The 19,849-nt window shown below is 45.5% G+C and overlaps 1 protein-coding gene across 2 annotated transcripts; it reads left to right on the top strand.

Moving 5' to 3' along the window:
• Positions 1–251: 251 nt before the first annotated feature.
• Positions 252–18,589, top strand: PPIH (peptidylprolyl isomerase H). Of its 2 annotated transcripts, none has more exons than XM_027570152.1 (10): positions 252–661; positions 989–1,053; positions 1,373–1,396; positions 1,620–1,664; positions 1,925–1,967; positions 6,123–6,215; positions 9,922–10,009; positions 10,487–10,527; positions 11,290–11,378; positions 18,374–18,570. In XM_027570152.1, the coding sequence occupies exons 1-9, from the start codon at positions 545–547 to the stop codon at positions 11,356–11,358; spliced, it is 585 nt and encodes a 194-aa protein (XP_027425953.1). In that variant the 5' UTR covers positions 252–544; the 3' UTR covers positions 11,359–11,378; positions 18,374–18,570. The 2 variants fall into 2 exon arrangements, with proteins under 2 accessions (XP_027425953.1, XP_027425945.1); XM_027570144.2 differs by having other exon boundaries at positions 482–661; positions 18,398–18,589.
• The last annotated feature ends 1,260 nt before the right edge of the window (positions 18,590–19,849 follow it).

Raw genomic sequence — 19,849 nt, forward strand, 5'->3', positions numbered from 1 at the left:
AAAGAGAGTATCTATCTCCATGACCTTGAGGGACAGAAAAGCCAAGTATCATGACTGAGGGTGATACAAGATGAGGCCAGGTATGCGCGGCCAGATAATGTAATGTAGGCCTTTGTATATAAGGAATTGGATCTTACTCTAAATATGGGAAGCCAGGAATGATTTATAAACATTTATTTAAAAAGCTCTAGCTGCTCTGCAGGAATAAATTGTAAGTGACAAGAGTGAAAGCTTGTGGAGGAACTAGAACTAAAATTCTGGTGTCCTGACTTAACTGAAGGGCTACATATGCCAGGCTGTTCTAAGCGCTGAGGATGAACAGATTCCTGCCTTCGTAGGGTTCACAGACTAAGGGAGAGGGATAAGAAACCGCATATATGCGGGGTCAGAGATCCTGGCCCCGCCTACTGCCACAACGCCCAGTTTGGGTGCTGCAGGCCGAAAGACCTCCGCATCAGGGGCGGGCGGGACTTCCGGGGGGCGGGGCCTGGCCTCGGTTGGCTCTTTTTGCGCCTGCGCAGGAGAGTTAACCCGCAAAGCAGGGATGAGGATCGCCGGAACCCATGCGTCCGTCTTCTGCTTCCGGGTCGGAGCCATGGCGGTGGCAAATTCAAGCCCTGTCAATCCCGTGGTGTTCTTTGATGTCAGCATTGGCGGCCAGGTGAGGTCCAGGCAGCCACTGCGCCGAAGGGACACTGCACGGGGCCAGCCGGGAAGATCTCACCCACCCAGGGATAGCGGACACGAGAATCCAGAAAACGAAACTGGACCAGAACCTACCGACCTGCGGGGCGGGGGCACGGGAGGGGGAGGAGGAGTCTTGCCCATCCTAGCGCCCCGCAGGGGGAGGGACTGGGCGGCATGGAAGGAGAGGCTGTGGAGGCGGAGATGGCAACGGGGAGAGAGGGGTCAGCCCCTCCAGTTCTCTGCTCGCTGAGGCCTTCATGGTCTTGGACCGGGTATTCTGACCATCTCCCGCCGCTTGCAGGAAGTTGGCCGCATGAAGATCGAGCTCTTTGCGGACGTTGTGCCTAAGACGGCCGAGAATTTTAGGTAAGGAGATGATCCAGCTCTGCTAGATTAACTGAACCAGAAGCTGGACTCGGTACGCGTTATCCTCTGCCTCCCTCTATCCGTCCACTCGCTGCCCTGGAGATCGGAGTCCTCTCTGTAGCTCTCTGAATAGTCACCGTTTTTACTCTTCCCGTATCAATTTTGTTGTTAATTTGTATGCTTAGGTGTCTGGATGTCGGCTGGCCCGTTGGTGGGCTTGCTGGCGCGAATGTCTGTGCTCCCCCCATCCCCACCCCATTAAGGGCGCCGTCAGCTGTGATGTCATGGTGACTGAATCGTTCACTCTTTTCCCTTTCAGGCAGTTCTGCACTGGAGAATTCAGGTCAGTCTCAGACGTGGTTGATTTCTCTGCTTGCTCTTGAAGGGTGTCCTGGGGCTGCAGTGGGGTTTTGGGGAACCACCGGCAGGACTTGAATGATTGCTGGTGACAGTAATAGACTTCTTCCGACTATCTTTAGGAGAGTCCCTTGGCTCCAGTGGGTGGTAAACTGGACAGGCCTATGATTACCTGTCATCACTCCAAGTTTCTTTCTTTTTGGTTATAGAAAAGATGGGGTTCCGATAGGATACAAAGGGAGCACCTTCCACAGGTAAGGCCTTGGCAAGCCATCCTGCAGGCTTTTAGAATTACTTCCTTGGGGGATTCGTCTCTTTAGAGGGAAATAAAACCATAGGATAATTCCTAGATCTTGAGAAGAAAGTTTTTGGGAACTCAACAATTGATTTGAAGGCTAATTAAAAGCCACAGTGATAAACATTTTATTTTTAAATCAGTGTTAATCTAAAGTATGACTAAATGTTTTTCTAAACAACAGAACCTTCTCTCAGGATCCTTTATTCTCTGTTTCAGGGTCATAAAGGATTTCATGATTCAGGGTGGGGATTTTGTTAATGTAAGTACTATTTCTTTGCTATCAAAGCCCTATAGGAATATTGTTTTTTGTTATTGCTGAGCTACTATTTCTACTACAGGGCCCAGTCCTAAGGCTTGAAACAATAGCCAAGTTTGATGGGGAACGGGGGTATAGGAATGTCCTTTAGAGTTGCTGTCTTACTACTCTTTATACTACTAGATGACAGACATCAGCACTTTGAGTCACTGACTTCCAAATCCTAGCCTTTTAGGGCCAGAAACTGAACTTTCCCAGCATACCTATAGATGATCCATGAGAGATACAAACTAGTTAGTCACATGAAACTTGGATAGAAATCAGATGCAATTTTTTTTTTTTCCTAAATGGCAGTAAGTCCTTTTTCAGTGAGCTCAGTGCTTATACTCTAATTCCCTTCCACCTCTGGTATCACAGTGCCTGGAAAGTGAGTTTTTTCATCAAAAATCGATTAGTGGGCAAAGAATCAGAGCAACAGAGGTAGATCGTTCTGGAGTGATGTTTCCTCTATTTACTAGCAGAGCCTAGGAGAATAGTTCTTCACTGTGAAGCATAACTTTCTTGTGACTAGACTGTATGTGTCTTTCATACCAACCCTCTTCCCCTTCCTCTGACCTTGGAGGGTGCTTGAATAAACCATATCTCTTCTTAAACCTACTTTTGTCCTTAGCCAACCACTTGTGTGCATGTGCATGGTGGTTTTTCTTACTAATATTTGGTTAGTCATGTTGCTATTTTCTTGAATCTGGGAGACACTCTTTGTCCTTCATGTGTATATTTATTTAAACTCTTAGGAGTTTTTAAAGACCTGTTTCCTGTCTAGGTAAGGTTACAAAGTGGCAGATTTTAGGTTGAACCAGGCTTTCAGATATGCTTTGTTTCATGTGTGTTATGTTGTAAAACTAGGACATTTCACCAGAAAATTCCAGAGTTTTGTTTTCTCTATAAAGAATGGAAAATAGGGGTGCACTAGGCCTGTGTTTCTCATGTAGCAACAGTGGTTTGGAATCAAGTAACTGCTCCCTTTAAACAGGGTCTGTCCTTGCCATTTCACCTCAGTCACTATCATCTGCTTCCCTTATTTATGTCACTTGTCCCTGTGGGCATTTAAGTTTGCAGCCCCTTGCGACACCTGATGGTAGTAGGGCTTGGGCGACCATATACTTTGTGTTAGCTGGTAAAAGGGCTAAGAATCTATTCTCTGCCTTCTTTTCTTTCTTTCCATAGGCTCCTATGTTGCCAAATTGTCTTAACAGGGACGGGACCAACTTCTTGCTGGTCATTGCCAGGCCTATCTAGTCACTTGTAGATAGCCCCAGGGTCAGACAGCATAGTTGGTCAGATATTCTTGCTGAATATCAGCAAGAAACAATTGTTCAGAGCCACTCTTAGGAAAGAAAAAATAAAATGAGCAAGAAGCAGAAGTAGGATTTGAGACCTAAAGTTGGACCAAGAATATGTGTTTGTTTTAATAATTTTTTTTTTGGTTGCAAAAGTACAAAAAAGAAAATAAGTCATCTCAAGGAATCTTGCTTCTCAAGGAATAAGTTCTTGGCATTTTAGTTTAGAGCTGTCATTCTTACCGTTGCATATGTATGTGTGTCAGACATAATTTTTAACAGATTTAAGATCATGTATATGTTGTAATTTTTTTTTAAAGATTATTTATTTATTTGAGAGAGCGAGAATGAGAGAGAGAGAGAGAGAGAGCACATGAGAGGGGGGAGAGTCAGAGGGAGAAGCAGACTCTCTGCTGAGCAGGGAGCCCGATGCGGGACTCGATCCCGGGACTCCAGGATCATGACCTGAGCCGAAGGCAGTCGCCCAACCAACTGAGCCACCCAGGCGCCCTGTAATTTTTTTTTTAAAGATTTTATTTCTTTATTTGACAGAGAGAGACACACAGCGAGAGAGGGAACACAAACAGGGGAGTGGGAGGGAGAAGCAGGCTTCCCGCCCAGCAGGGAGCCCAATGCGGGGCTCGATCCCAGGACCCTGGGACCATGACCTGAGCCGAAGGCAGACGCTTAATGACTGAGCCACCCAGGCGCCCCTGTGTTGTAATTTTTTATACCTAATAATTGTTTACCTTTTCCCTTGTCATGAAGTCATTCTTTACAATAGCTACATAATATTCCATTACGAATTGATAAATTTATTTGATCAGTCCACTATTGTTAAAGATTTAAGTTGCTTTGTTTTTTTAATATTTATTTATTCATTTGATTTTTATTTTAAGATTTTATTTATTTGAGAGAGAGCACAAGCAGGGGGAGTGGCAGACGGAGAGGGAGAAGCAGACTCCCCGCTGAGCAGGGAGCCCAGTGTGGGGCTTGATCCCAGGACCCTGGTATCATGACCTGAGCTGAGGGCAGATGCTTAACCGACTGAGCCACCCAGGTGCCCCTATTCATTTAATTATTTTTTTTAAGATTTTATTTATTTATTTGAGAGAGAGAGAATGAGAGATAGAGAGCACGAGAGGGAAGAGGGTTAGAGGGAGAAGCAGACTCCCCGCTGAGCAGGGAGCCCGATGTGGGACTCTATCCCGGGACTCCAGGATTATGACCTGAGCCGAAGGCAGTCGCTTAACCAACTGAGCCACCCAGGCGCCCCCCTATTCATTTAATTTTTAAGTCACTTTCTGTTGTTTGCTCTGAAAATTAATTTTGTCATTTTCCCTGGCTCCTAGAGAGCAATAAGTAATGTAATTATAGAGAAGGATGCGAGAAGTGATCTGTCCCCCAGGTTTATTGGGAAATTGGAAGTGAACTTGTTTTTCTCTTCTTTCTCTATGTACATAGGTATTTGTGTGTAGTTAAAGATAATAGCTCACATTTATATAGTGCTGTATCAGTTGCAAGGTCTTTTCTGATTGGATCTTCATGGCAGCAGTGTAAAGAGCAGGTGATTTCATCTTCACTGGATAGCTGGAAGAAGTGAGACTCAGTGGTACAAAGTGACTTTCCCAGCTCATAAAGGATTGATCCGGAACTCACATCCAAATCTTTCCACTACACAGAGCTTGGTTTTATTAACTTTTAACCAAATAAAGGTTTGATTTTGACAGTTTTTTCCCTTGTCTGGCTTATGTTAATCCCCTTTGGTAATCTTTGCCCCAATAAGAGCCCCTTGATTCTTCCCTACGTCAGTGCTTTCCCTTTCTGCCGTGTGCCCAATATTCTTTTTCTTTACTAAGTGGCTGGAAGAAATTGGTCTTTTGGTACCCTCTCAGGGATTCTGTGTAAGGTACTGCAAATATGGCTTGGCCAAGTTGCTTTATTATCCTGACTTAAGTTGGCTTACCTGAAAAATGAGGAAGATAGTGCTTATTCCATGTGGTTACTGGCAGGGCGAAGAGATAATGCTAATAAAGCTAGTTTAAGCAGAAATTGGGGATTTATGATAAGGTGTTTCATGAAACCCAAAGGAAGAAACAGAACTAGGAACTGGAAAGCCACATAGAACCAAGGCAGTCCTTTTTTTTTCCTGTTTCTCCAGTGCTCTCTATACATGTGTGTTGCCTTCTCTTTCTGTTCTCCAGTCGACTTTGCAGAGGATAGTCACCCAGCTTCCAGGCTCACATGATAAATTCAACCTCAAAGAGAGCATCAGTCCTCCTTCACAATTCCCAGAGAAGGAACTTTAGTTGGCCCTGTATTAGTTGGGCATCTTCCCCTGAACCGGTCAGCTTTGGTCAGGAGGGTGGGATCTGTGCAGATGAGGCTTCCAGGAGCCCATCCACCTGCATAGCTTGGGGGAGTGGGGATAGTGGTCTGTTAAGTGGGTAATTTTATATGACTGCAGGCATGAGAGTCTTTGGGTGTGGCGAGGATTATGTATGTGATCATTGTACTGTTGTTCCCTACTCTGCCTGTGTCTTAACTGAGCATTCTAGAGGCCCAGCTGTGACCTGTTTTACCCAATCTGTGCGATGCCCTGACCAGTGTATGGGCTGCAGGTGCCTTGGATGGGGCTGGCTTTGATTGTAAGATAGGGTCCAAGAGGTGTGACTCGCAAAGTGACCTTCAAGAGGAAGAGTGCAACTTAACAAAGTTGGCTGTGGTGCAGCAGTATTCCTCCTCTGGGTTCCGGGGGGGTGCGGGGGGTGGGGAGCAACACTCAAAACTTGCTAATACTTCCTTTTTCTCTGCTCAGGGAGATGGTACTGGAGTTGCCAGTATTTACCGGGGGCCATTTGCAGATGAAAATTTTAAACTGAGACACTCAGCTCCAGGCCTGCTTTCCATGGTAAGTAAGGTCCAGTCAAGGTTTTGGGTTAGATTTGTATCCAGCAGATGTCTGGGCCCCTCTTGAGGCCCGGTGCTATCTCTTAGGATGGAAGCAAATTCTTTACTTCTCTTGCTTATCCCAGGACTCACCTCTGCCACACCCACCTCCTTCCCCAATTAGTTTTGATTTTTTTTTTTTAAGATTTTATTTATTTATTCATGAGAGAGAGAGAGAAGCAGAGGGAGAAGCAGGCTCCCAAGGAGCCGGGAGCCCGATGCGGGACTCGATCCCAGGACCCCGGGATCGTGACCTGAGCCGAAGGCAGACGCCCAACCATCTGAGCCACCCAGGCGCCCTAGTTTTGATTTTGTTCGGCTGGAACCTCTAGCAGTCTGGGGGGCCACATCTGAACTCTGATATATGTTTTCTTACCTCTGTTTGAGCCGGGATACGTGGCTCAACATCCAGCCCTGTTGCTCAGAGCATGGCCAGTTGCGCTTTCAGGACCCAGAGTCCATGTGCTTGGCACCCCACCCACCAGGATTCCCCGGCACCCTTCCACTCATGCTGCCTCCTGGCTGGTATCCCCACTGGGCTCGCTGACCACTCCTGCTCCCTTGGACTGGCACCGCTTCCTCCTTAGACCCATTCCCATACCTCACTCTCCTTTCTCAGCCCCTGGCCTGCCACACTTAACCCTCTCATTTCTCCCACTCCTGCTCACTCTCCTGCATGCTTACACCTCCTTCTTCCCCTTATTCATCCTGCCCTCCTTTTTTCCTTACTCACCTACCCTGCATCCCTCTCACTCTCCAATCCCCTCCCTGCCTCCCCTCATTACCCATTTCCCTGGCAATGCCCCCATTCTCCCTCCCCCAGACCCCATATTTACAGGCACATGCTCTGTCCTGCTTGCCTACCCTTCCACTTAACTACACAGGCATTCACCAAGTGAAGGTTTACCGACACCCACTCTGTCTCAGGCCTTAGGGTAGGGTACAAGGTATATACCTGATCCCTGCCCTTGTGACACTTAACATCTAACGGGGAAATCACACATGCAAACTGACAAGCCCAGCGTAGTGTAGTTCACACCACCATCTATTAAGGTGAGGGCCCCTCAGGGTATGTAAAAGTACTGGGAGGGCCCCACGGAATAAGAGTCATTACTTTGAGGGGTCAGGCATGGCTTCACGGAGGAGGGTGGCATCAAATAACAGGGCAGCATGGTCAAGAGTTAGAAGGTGAGGAAGAATGAGAACATAGGATGTGAATGGGGGAGGGAAGGACCAGTAGAGACACTGGAGAGGAAGCTGGGGTCTAGCCCCTCAAGGGCTTCAAATGCCAGAATAAGGATGAAGTGTGTGGACTTTCTTTGATAGGGTATGGAGAGCCGTATGCTTTTTTGAGCAGGGTTGATCAACTTTGTGATTTAGAGCCAAGCCCCTGGCTGTGGTGTGAGTGGCAGATGGGAACAAAGAGGTGGGGACAGAGAAGCCAGTTAGGAGGCTGCCATGAGAATTGGGTGAGACCTGCCCAGCAAACAGTGTGCAAGCCCCCTTTTCAGAAAGCCAGGCTGGGCAAGTGCAGGTAAATGTTGTAGGCGTAGCTTAGGTGGGCTTGGATCTTCTCCAGGAAGGCTAGAACCTTCTAGGGGCATGCCATCTATGGAGGAGTCAGAAAAATGGAAGGAAGTGTTGGTCTCTGCTCCCTCAGGCTGACACTGGTGAAGTTGTGCAATCACAGATCATGTGGCACAATTGTTTTTGTTTCCATCCTCCGCTAAATCCTAAGTTCCTCAAGGGCAGGGACCGGGCCTCAGTGGTCTCCAAGCCCTACTACCTGATACAGAAGGGCGTGGAGCAGATACCGATGAACGACCGAAAGATCATCAGAATGATAGGTAACATTTATTGGCCAATTGCTTAATAAACATCATATTTGCATTAATTCATTTTAATCCTTTCAGCATCCCTTTGAGATAGGTACAAATGAGAATACTGAGGCCTAGAGAGGTTATGTGACTAAACTAAGGTCACACGGTCTGTGGCAGAGCTGGGATTCCAGCGAGGTCATCATCTGGCTCCAGAGCTTACTCTCGAAAGCAGGAAGCTGTACTGCCTGAGAGAATGAGTAAATGAGTGGCTGAGGGCAGAGTGTCCCTTAAGCTATAAAAACGTGTATGACTCTTCTCCTGCTTGCTTGCTAATAAACGTTCATACACCAGCAGCAAGGTAGATTGAGTGACTGCTTGATTGATTGGTGAAAAGAAGGAAGCAAAGAATTGGGAGCCTTGGGAAGTCTGTCCCTCATTCCACGGCATGTGCCTCCTCTGACTGGCTCAGCCATTCCCTTGATTTCATGTAGATGTTTGTAAGTACACGCACAAAACCCAAAAGTAGCCTCATCTTACGTGGGGCATTTCTAAGTATAACATAAAATCCCTAGTGAGGTAGTGAGCACATTCCCCTGGACAGTGTTGTGAATGTATTTCATACACATTTTTATTTCTGCACAGCTGAACACAGAATCAACCAGCTTAAATCCATGAAGTGTCTGATTACCGCTAGGGACCTATCTCATAATTTCCAGTCCTGCCTCAGTCATGTTAATCGTATGAGACCTGTGCTTTTAATAGTACTCTCAGTTTCCCATTGTCTACTCCTTTTTTCCTAGACAAGGGAAGTATGCAATAAAATGTTCACAGACAGACACTGTCACAAGGCAGTGCTACTGAAAGGTAACGTGGACTTGTTGATGTACAAAAGCCTGAATTTAGCATTTTAAAGGTAGTTCTGGGGTATCAACATATAAAGTACAAAAGTACACTTCATAAGTCAGATAACGCTTTACAAAGTATCATTGTGCATCGTAATCATAGCATATTCTTTTATAATGCATTGTGAAATGTAATGTAGAAACAATTTCAAGGAAGGAGATGGGATATGGCTAGAGACTTTCAGATTCTCAAAAAAATACTTCTTCCTGTAAAATTCAATAATAAAGGATTTTGGGTGTAGCTGTAAAAAGCAAACATCAATTGATTAAATGTAGTCTTTTTCTAGCATGGCACTAGCGTAGCAACTTCTCACACCTTCTTAGTCTTTTATTACCATTGTTATGGTGCAATACAAAGCTATTCAGACAAAAGAGCTTATGGCACAGGCAACAGGCTTTTTCTCCATGGGATCTAACTTGTAACTATAATCCAGGTATAACCCTTGTTGGATTAAATACAGCAAATCAGTCCCTGTGAACAATTGTTCCCATTTTAAAAATCCACACCGCAGGAGAACTGTACATTTATTTAAGGATCTAGCTCCTTGAGGGCAGTGATTATGTATCCTGTTTATCTCTATATCCTTGGATCCTAGCTTAGGATCTGGCTTATAGTAGGTATTCAGTAAGGTTTGCTAAAAGGAAGGAATCAGGGCTACAGGCTCTTTTGGGAATCTTTTTTTTTTTTTTTTAAGGTTTTATTTATTTGTCAGAGATAGAGTGCACAAGCAGGGGGAGTGGCAGGCAGAGGGAGAGGGAGAAGCAGGCTCTCAGCTGAGCAGGGAGCCCTGATGCGGGGCTTGACCCCAGGACCCTGGGATCATGACCTGAGCTGAAGGCGGATGCTTAACCGACTGAGCCACCCAGGCTCCCCTCTTTTGGGAATCTTGCCCTTCAGCTAGCATGGCCAGGAAAACTCACTGAAGGTATACTTGGTTTCTGTCAGGCCAACAGTGGTCCCAGTACAAATGGCTGCCAGTTCTTCATCACCTGCTCTAAATGTGATTGGCTGGATGGGAAGCACGTAGTGTTTGGTGAGTCGTCTTCCTGTCCCAGATTCCGGGCCCCATCCACACGGAGTGGGACTTCCAAAGGACCCAGTCCTCAGACTCCAGTCCCAAGAGTGCTCGACTGATGTAACTGCTCTGGGAAGGTGGAAGTGGTAGGAAGTGGGGAGGACGTGTGGTTAGAGCGCCGGAGGGAAGGATTGAGGGGCTATCTGATGTCGTATGTAACCACTTGGGTGATCTGTATGTCTGGGAGGGAAACCCGGATGGTATCACTTAAGAAATGCCACACAGAGGGAGCACGGTACAGTAGGGCTTTGCAATCGCCCAGACCTAGTACTCCACTCCTTCCTACCTGTGACCTTGGGCAAATCATTTCACTTCCATCAAATCTCAATTTTCTGATGGTAGTATGAGGACCAAATGAGTTGCTGGCTAAGAGTGGAAGCTGGAAAGTGCTATGCAAATGAGAATAATAAAGTCTAACTCATACTCTTCCTACAGGAAAAATCATTGATGGACTTCTAGTGATGCGAAAGATTGAGGTGAGTCCTGTTTTGATTTCCTCTATCTTGGCCATTCTGGTCTAGTAGCAGGGGTGTGTTAGGCCCAGTCTTTACTGCCTGCAGTTACATGGGCTCCCTCAGGAAGAGGGAGGAGTCCATGGCCCCCCACCCCTCCCTGTTTTCTTGGCCTGTAAGTTTGCCTTTCTGATGCTCACTGAGGTTTGGCCTCTGGTGGCCCCTTCACCTACTTGATAAAATCCTACTCAGCAGTGAATCCACGATCCTTTGTGACCTGGTCCCCGCTACCTCTCCACAGCCCCTTCTGCCACCGCTGCCTCCAGGTTCCAGTCTCGTCAGGCTTTTAGCTCTTCTCTAAATAAATATGCCATACACATTCCTGCCTCTGAGCGTTTGCTTGTGCTCTTTCCTCTACTGGAATGCTCCTTTCCTTTCTTTTCCTCCTGGTGGGATCCCATCCATACTCCTGGGCCCAGCTCAGATGTCCCCTGCTGTGTGAATCCTTCTTGACCTGTTTAAGCAGTGGGTGCTTCCTCTGCCCTGTTGTGTAAACTCTGTCTTATAACTTACTGCATTGTTTTATAGCATAGGTTTGATTTTTTTAAAATGTTGGACATTTTCTCTTCAATCTGGATTATTTTTACCCTTGTGCTAGGACATGGACTGTTAGCATTTTAGTCCCTGAGTCCTCAGTCTGTAGCACAGGGGCTGGCAGGCATCAGTACGTGTTTGGTGAGTGTGTGTGTCTGAGCGGATGAATTTCCACTGTGCTTTCTCTCCTAGAATGTTCCCACAGGCCCCAACAATAAGCCCAAGCTGCCTGTGGTGATCTCACAGTGTGGGGAGATGTAGTCCAAAGCAAGACTGATCAGGTACGTGTGTCTTTCTCCTCCTGGTTAGGAGTCCCCAGTGAAGACAGCATGGCCTGGTGGAAGGAACTTTAGACTTGAAAACATGGGATTGAGCCTCGTTTCCTGTCTGTGTGACCTTGGGGAAATCACTTCCCTTTTCTGAGCCTGTTTCTTCATCTGTCAAATGGAGACAATCGCTATCTCAGGCTCATTGTAAGGATCAGAAGAGAAAGAGTTATTAAGGCATTTTACTTTTCTACCACTTTGTGGCCTACAGAGTATCAACCTGAATACCAACCAAATACCAGTAGGCAGTCTCTGACATCACTGTCAGACTGTAGTTCCTTCCATTCAGTGCTCCTGCTGGAAGGACCTGGCTCCTTTCCTGGGCGACTCCGGGCTGGGAGCAGCCTGGGCAGCCAGGAGACACAGCTGTCATGCCTCTCTTGTTGGAACTGATGCTCGGGGCACCTGGGGGGCAGTTAAGTGTCTGTCTTCGGCTCAGGTCATGATCCCAGGGTCCTGGGGTCGAGCCCTGAGTCACGCTCCCTACTCAGTGAGGAATCTGCTTCACCCTCTCAGTCTCCCTCTGTGCTCTCTCTCTCTCTCTAAAATAAATAAATGAAATCTAAAAAAAACAAAAAACAAAAAAAACCTGATGCTCATTTCCAGGCCCTGACTTTGTATCTGCCAGCCTCATAAGTAAACGCAACACATTTCTCAGCCTGCACGGGCCCACTTCCTCCCCACACTCGCCACTGCCTGCTCTGTGCTGGGTGACAGAGAATTGAAAAATGCCTCTGTCTTTCAGGAGCTTATGGGGTGTAAGACACATTCTCAGAAGTGATCACTAGTAACCTGAGTGACATTGCTAAGTTTGATCAGAGTTGAAGGGAGAAATTGATCAGCTACGTGTGGGGTGGTGATGTTTTGCCTTTTCTTCCTTCCTTCCTTCTTTTTTTTTCTTTTTTTAATTTTCAAACCTGCAGAAAAGTTGGAGGAATAGTATACTGAACACCCATCTCCCTTTCACCCGGATTTACCAATGGTTAATATTCTTGTGTTACCATTTTACTTTGACATTGGTTTTTTTCTTTCCCTTCTTCCCTCTCATCCCAGTCCCTCTCCTCTTTCCTGCTCCCCTTCTTTCCCTCCTTTCTACCTTCGTTCTGTCCATCGTTTTCCTTCATTGCTTTCTCATTTGAAAGTTGAAGACTTCTTGACACTTTACCCCTAAATACTTCAGCAAACAACTCCTAAAAATAGCATCCTATATAACCACAGTAATATTATTTAATATACATGTTCCAACTTCCCCTGCTGTCCACATAGTAACTTTAATAGCTCTAAAAAAAAAAAAATTCAATGAACGTTCACATATTTTATTTGGTTGTTTATTTTTAATCATAAAAGTAACATAATACAACCTCGAGAAAACAGTTCAAGTCCTTGTCATTACCCCTCCTCCCCATCCAGTCCCACTTCTGTCCCAGGAGGTCACTGCTTTCAGTTTGATGTATGCCCATCAGGGCCTTTTCTATGCCTATCTTATTTTGGGAGGTTTTGTTTTTCCTAAATGTCATCATACTGTTTTGTTCATGTGTTTTCCATTTGGCAGATGTCTTGAAGACTTTTCCTCTTCCATCACATAAAACTACTTCATATGAAAACAAACCGACAATATGCTGTGTTTGTAGCATATAGCTTATTTTATCCTTCTCTTACGATTTGAATAGTTATAAATTCTGCGTCTTAGTTTTCTATTTTAAATGTTGTGACTATTTTGTCCAGAACATATTTTAAGCAAAAACTGGCATTGTGTTGCTTATCTTAACTTTGGTGATATCCTTTGTTAAACAGAAGTTCTAAATTTTGATGAGGTCAGAATTATCAGTCTTTTTTCTTATGGCTTTTATGGTTTTTGTCTTGTTTTAGGAAGGTCCTTACTATCTCAGATCATAACGTCTTTTGTATTTTTTCTAATATTTCTGTGGTTTTATTTATGTGGTAATTTATTTATTTACTTATTTATTTATTTATTTTACTTTAAAAATCACCTAGAATCTATTTTTCTTTTCTCTGCCTTTTTTTCTGAATGGAGATCTAGTCAAGTGCCAGACCATTTTAATAACTGTACATACCTCTATTTGTGACTTACTTTGTGTTCGTAGCATCTGGCACTTACAGGGATTCATTAAAAATTTATTACATGAGTTAATAGAGAGGGAGAATGTCAGGCATTTTAGGCAGGGAACTGGTGTGAGCAAATGCTGAGGCGGGCATGCACAAGTGTGTGCTAGAAGCTGCATGTGGTCCTCTCTCTTGTCCAGCCAAATGGTCCCTTCTGAGGCACAGTTGACACCCTGAGCTTTCTTTTCTGCCAGTACTGGAGGTCCCTAGGGCTCAACCTGCTCTCCCTCTTCAGTAGTGGCTGGCATTTCCCTCCTTCTCCCACCTCTTTCTTTGCTGAACCTAAGTTGAGCTGCTAGGTCCTTTTCCTTCTAAGGATTGACCATTGACCACTACCAGAGGACAGAGATGAAAAGAATAGTGTTTAGAAATTTTTTTTTTTTTTAAGATTTTATTTATTTGACAGAGACAGCGAGAGAGGGAACACAAGCAGGGGGCATGGGAGAGGGAGAAGCAGGCTTCCTACGGACGGGGAGCCTGATGCGGGGCTCGATGCCAGGACCCCTGGATCATGACCTGAGCTGAAGGCAGACGCTTAACGGCTGAGCCACCCAGGCACCCCGTGTTTAGAAATTTTTTGATTGGGCCTTCTTTTTTGTATTTTTCCACGTCCCTTTATAGAAAGTTCGTGGAAATCCTTGTTGAGGGCTTAATTTCTGAGGGTGGTGATCACAGTCCTCCCCTCCTCATCTCTGATTAGCAAAGGGCAAAGTAAACGTTTGCCCCCGTGGAAGCCTCTCTTCTCAGCCTGCAACCCAAGCAGAACAAATTCCACGAGGGCCATTTGACGTTCCAGAGGCTTCTTAGACCAGAACTATCCAATAGAAATTCCTTTCTGTGATGGTAGAAATGTTCTGTATCTATGCTGTCCATCATGCAGCTCTAGCCACATGTGACAGTTGAGCACTTGAAATATGTGGCTGATGTGACTGAAGGACTGAATTTTTTATTTAATTTTAATTAAAGTGCAGTACCTCCAATTCAGTCTCCTACCCATGACTTGCTCAGAACTGAATTTTTCATAGCTAATACTTAGAGGCAATATCATAGTGGCAGTTATCATTTATTGCATACTTCTTGTGCTCAGATATTGAGCTAAGAACTTGAATTATCTCATTTAACTTTACCAAAAATCCTTATCATAAGTTTTAGGGAATCAAGGTGGCAGTCTGACTTAAAGGGGCTCCACTTTGGGTTTCTCAGTAATGTGCTTTGGGAGAAAGTAAGGAAAAGTGGAGATTAATTCCCCAGGGAGCAAGGCATCATCCCATCATTCTTCTTTCCAGCTGTAAAGTTATAAGCATCTCTAATTCCTCTGGGAGTGTTTCAGATCCCTGACGTTGTTTGGGGCAGGATAATGGTTGACAGCTAATATAGATGCTGTTTTCAAACCCTACTGGGCAGTATTTCTCAAACATCAATGCACTTATGATTCACCAGGAGATCTTATTAAAATGCTGGTTCTGGCTCAATGGGTCTGGATGGGGCCAGAGATTTTGCTTTTCTAACCAGCCCTCAGGAGATGCTAATGCTAACTTTGAGTGGCAAGGCTGTAGTGGAATAACAGAGCCTGCTTTTTAATCGAGATGCCACCATATTCCAATCAGAAAAGACCGAGAAGGAGATCCTCTCTTGGTGGCACTGGTCCAGCAGGAATCTGCTGCATTCAAATCAAGATATCACCTAATTGCGCATGTGAGGCCTTGTGTCTAGGCACTGAAAATCAAAGAAAATGGGAAGGAGATAGCAGACAGCGCAGTGACTTGATCAGCTTTACCTCCCTAGGAAGCACTTCTAGAACTTCTGGTTTTGCCGTAGATCCTGACTTTGGTTTTAGTGAACATGAAGTTTTCTGTACAACTCTCGATGTAGAAACCATGGTTTTATCTCAGTGGGTGCTGTGAAAGCTTTTTATGATGAATTTGGTTAGGTATACATAAGTGAACCTTGGCCCTCAGGATCCTCCTGCTGCAATCTGAATCAGGTTCTTTGCTACTTAGAACCACTTGGGGGCTGGTGAAACCTCTGTTTGGAAAGCTTGAGAGTCTCTTGGAAAAGGGAGTGGCTGTGAGCTCTGCCAGCCCAGCTAAGTCTGAACCGCTGCTCTTCCAGTTATCCCCACATGTGGTACCTGTAGCAAGCAGTAGATCTCTTTCTTCTGTCATTGTTTCCCAAATTTCCCTAAAGAATCAAATCACTGGGGGACATTTGTTAAAGCTACTAATTCCCAGATCCCTTCCCTGGAGAGTTCAAGTTGAGTGAGTTTGAGGTAGGATCTGGTATGCTGTGTTTGTAACAAGCATCTCAGATGCTTCTTATCAGAGAAACATGGGTAACACTGCTCTAGGTGGTGCCGTGATGAGTATCCTTTAGCATTTGCATCTTAGGAAAAATATGTGATTAGTGGCAACACATCATTTTACAGTGAGGCATTCTTAAAGTTTAAATGGTGATTAGGTTAAAAATTAATTGTACCTGTGGGTGGTGGATAGAACAGTGGGGAAGGTGCTGTGGGAATGACTGAGCTTTAGGAAACACTGTCCCCCATTCTGGGATTACCCGTAGATGTGATATGTTCCTGTAGAGGAAGGTAATGGGACATGTTGGTGGCACACAGGCTGGTCCTTCATTCCTTCCACAACTACGCACTGAGGGAGTAAGATGGGTCCCATGCCGCATAGGAGGCTGCAAGTTTGAAAAGCCCAGTTCCTGCCTTCAGGGAACTCACAGTCTCTGGGGGAAACTGCCCATGACAGCACAATAAAACACTGGCCTGGAGGTTCCGAACAGAGTAAGGAAAGCTGGAACGCCCATGCCTGCCTGGAGCAGTGTGGGAAGACTACAGAAGAGATGATGCTGTGGCCGAGTACGTGAAAGAAGAGAACTTCTCATGTGGCTAAGAACGGGAGGGCATTCCAGGCAGAGGGAACAGCATGAGCAAAAGCACAAAAGCAGGAAATAGCTGCAAGTGTAAGGGAAATTGCACATCGTGCCATATGGCCAAAGCAGGAAGGTATGAAAAGCAAAGGGTAAGACAGTAAGGCTGGAGGGGGCCAGGGCCAGTTGTGAGAACCAGTGCAGGCTGAGATGCTCATGTGTTATCTTGGGAGTGGGCTTTGGGCACTAGGCACATTTTTCTCCCCCTGGGGTGAGAGTCCATCGTACTCCAGAGATTGTCAGAAGGGAGCCTAGCCCAGCCCTCTGAAAAGAGCCAGGCCAACAGGAGCCACTGGAGGATTTTGAGCAGAAGAACATTGTGATTGACTTTTCTTATTCCAGAGGTGATTCTGGCAGCAATGTGGAGGAGAAGCTGAGGCCAGTGAGGTGTTCAGTGCAGCAGTCCAGGCGAGAGAAAAGGTTCCACATGAAAACACAGGTCTAGGGAGCACCAGAGATTTGGCAGCAAATATTTGCATGCCTGCTGGGTGTGTGACACTGTTGTTCCGTGCCCTGAAAGGCAGAAGCCCTGCCAGCTAAAAAGGGAGGGGAGGGGAGAATGGCTTCATTCCAGTCCAATCCAGTACAAAGGCAGAGCTCCCAGTGTCGTAATCAGGTCTCACACACATTGAGGTACGCCAGTCGGTGAAATACCACATAGCCTTAAAAACAAAAAACAGTAGGTCTGTATGTGTTGGCAGATTTCTAGGGTACGTTTGTTAAGTGACAAAGTCAAGATTTAGTACATTTAACTATTCCAGAAATTACTGTAGTGAAATATAGCCAACTGTTAGTACTGGTTACTTGTGTAGTGTAGAGATAGCAAAGTTTCTTTTTTCCCCATTTCTGTTGTTTCGTGTATGCTTCAATTTTCTGTATTGAGCATGTATCTTATAATAGAAATACATACTATATATACGCAGTTCTAACTGATCCTAGTTGCTCCCAGCTGCTCCCAGGAGCATGTGGCTAACATCAGTCTGAATCACTCCCTGGTCCCTCCGTCTCCTCCCAGGTCTAGGCGCAGTCAGCAGTGCCTTCCTGGGTGCTAACACAGTACTTGGTTCATCTCTCTATACAGCATCTAACATAGCATATCACAAATGTGTTGGCCTGGTTTTCTGTAGACGGAACTCCTTGAAGCAGGGACCATGCTGACTAACACAGTGCCTGGTCTAGGATAGAGCTTAGGTCCTAGGGCACCATTGAACTTATAAAGTGCATTTATGCAGTTCTGTGCATTCTGCTTGGGGGCCCAGGTTTCAACTTCTGTCTGAATCTGCAGTATGACACCAGGATGCACTTTCCCTTGGAGGGAAAGGGGCGTGGCTATGTTTATGGGGAGGGAGACAGAGTAGTTTCTGAGTGTACTCACTCTGTTCTTTTAGTAAAGCTAACGACCAAGGCCATAAACAAAGGGTGTGGACTTTACTTTCTCTGTAACACTGGGACCAAGACCTGCAAGGAAGAAAGATTGCTCTTTGTTCTAGAGCTCCACAGAGAGCCATTGAGGTCTGGCAAAAAACACACACAGACTTTGGAGCCAAGTAGACCAGGAAACCCCATCAAGCCTTTAAACCCCTTGGGACCCTAGTTTCCTCTTTTGCTTGATTACAGATAATACAGACGGCACAGAGTTTGTGAAGGGTAAATAAATGAGATGATATGTGTGGCCATAAAATGTTAGTTTCTTTCTTTTCGGTTCTTGTGTAGTATACCTCTCAGTTTAATCCTAGGGAACCAAAGGTCTGACTGAGGGCAAGAGTCAGACCAGTTCTGCTCTTTTGGGAAAAGCAGGTTAGGAGTGTAGAGAAGAGATGGGAGTATTGTCTCTCATGGAATGTTCCCTTCCTGTGCCTCTGAGCTGCTGTCTCGTCCATCCCTAACAGACCTCCACCTCTCTGCTGTTGTAGGCCTTCCCTTGCTCTGGGTCACGCTCTTGAGTAAAATAATCCGGATTGGCCCCTGTGTTTGCTTCCCTGCCTGCTGCGGCCCTTTTTGATCAAGAGACCTTGGAAGTGTCACAGATTCAGAACCCAAGATTTTCTGTTTAAGTTTTCAATTGTAAATAAAGTTTTGTTTTGTTTTGGTACACGTGTTGTTTTTATTTTTATTTTTATTTTTTTAAAGATTTTATTTATTTGACAGAGAGAGACCCAGCGAGAGAGGGAACACAAGCAGGGGGAGTGGGAGAGGGAGAAGCAGGCTTCCCGCGGAGCAGGGAGCCCGATGTGGGGCTCGATCCCAGGACCCCTGGGATCATGATCTGAGCTGAAGGCAAACGCTTAACGACTGAGCCCCCCAGGCGCCCCAACACGTGTTGTTTTTAAACAGTTGTAATGATAGCCGTGCTCCTCATGCTTCAGCTAGAAGGACTGGCTATCGAGGCTAGCATGGACCAGAGCCAAACCGTCACCGTGGTTAGGTGATGCCTCAGACTTGCAAGCAATTGTAGCCGTCCCCTCTTGGGTTCCAGCTGATTGGGCAAAGAAGGCAAAGCCCCAGGGCTATAAGCACAATTTATTCCAAGGATGTTCCCAGTAGGTTATGTGTGGTTGGTTCTGGAACCTGTGGGGTAAGGGTCACTAAGGTGGGATATTTTTGGATTGGAGACCATTTGGTAGAATGTGTCTACTCAATCATGATGAAGTGGGAATAATTTACTCAAAAATCTTGGTTTCAATATTGGGTCATTTTTTAAACAGTAGAGGTTTTGAGAAATTATCTTCCCCTTTCAGAGCCTCGGTTTTCTCATCTGTAAAGTGGGGATAATAATACCTATCTACTTCATAGCATTGTTGAAAGGGTCAAATAAGCAAATGGATATGAAAGCAACTTGTAAACAGTAACATGCCTTGGAAAATGCTTATCTTGAAAGGACATAGCCCAACACAGAAAGATCCCACCGAGCATAATGTTAAAGAGGTAAAGAGAGTTCCCTGGTGTTCCTTTCATGAGGCCATTTCCATGCCATTCCTACTTTTTCCCTCTTGGCTTATGGGCAGGGATGACTCATACCTCCTGGCAGTGGCAGAGAGGTAGCACAGAGCTGAATTCTGTGACAGAATAGAACCTGGTTAAAAGTGCCATTTCAGTGTATTGGAGTACAGGGAGCTGGTGAGATATATAAGGGCTCTACAATATAGATATTTGCAACTTCCTATAGTTAAGTAAACAGGGTTCAGGGACAAAGTGAAGAAAGGACTGACCTAGTGGAGGAGAGATCTTTAAATAACTAGACAAGGTGGAATTATATAGAGAGAGAGGAAGGAGGAGGAGCAGCTCAGATCCTGAGCTGACGTGATGGGCCATTCATTTGAATTCAGTTACACTTGGCACCTGCATTCTAGGCCAGTCTCTGTCCT

The sequence above is a fragment of the Zalophus californianus genome, chromosome 4 (assembly GCF_009762305.2).
Source record: "Zalophus californianus isolate mZalCal1 chromosome 4, mZalCal1.pri.v2, whole genome shotgun sequence".
Taxonomy (NCBI): Eukaryota; Metazoa; Chordata; class Mammalia; order Carnivora; family Otariidae; genus Zalophus; species Zalophus californianus.

What these genes read in the sequence shown, in the direction of transcription:
- PPIH (XM_027570152.1), top strand. Translation starts at nt 545, where the DNA reads ATGAGGATCGCCGGAACCCATGCGTCCGTCTTCTGCTTCCGGGTCGGA. An exon ending in AAAGGGAGCACCTTCCACAG is followed by an intron (nt 1,665 to 1,924) that starts GTAAGGCCTTGG and finishes TCTCTGTTTCAG; the next exon opens with GGTCATAAAGGATTTCATGA. An exon ending in TGGGAAGCACGTAGTGTTTG is followed by an intron (nt 10,010 to 10,486) that starts GTGAGTCGTCTT and finishes CTCTTCCTACAG; the next exon opens with GAAAAATCATTGATGGACTT.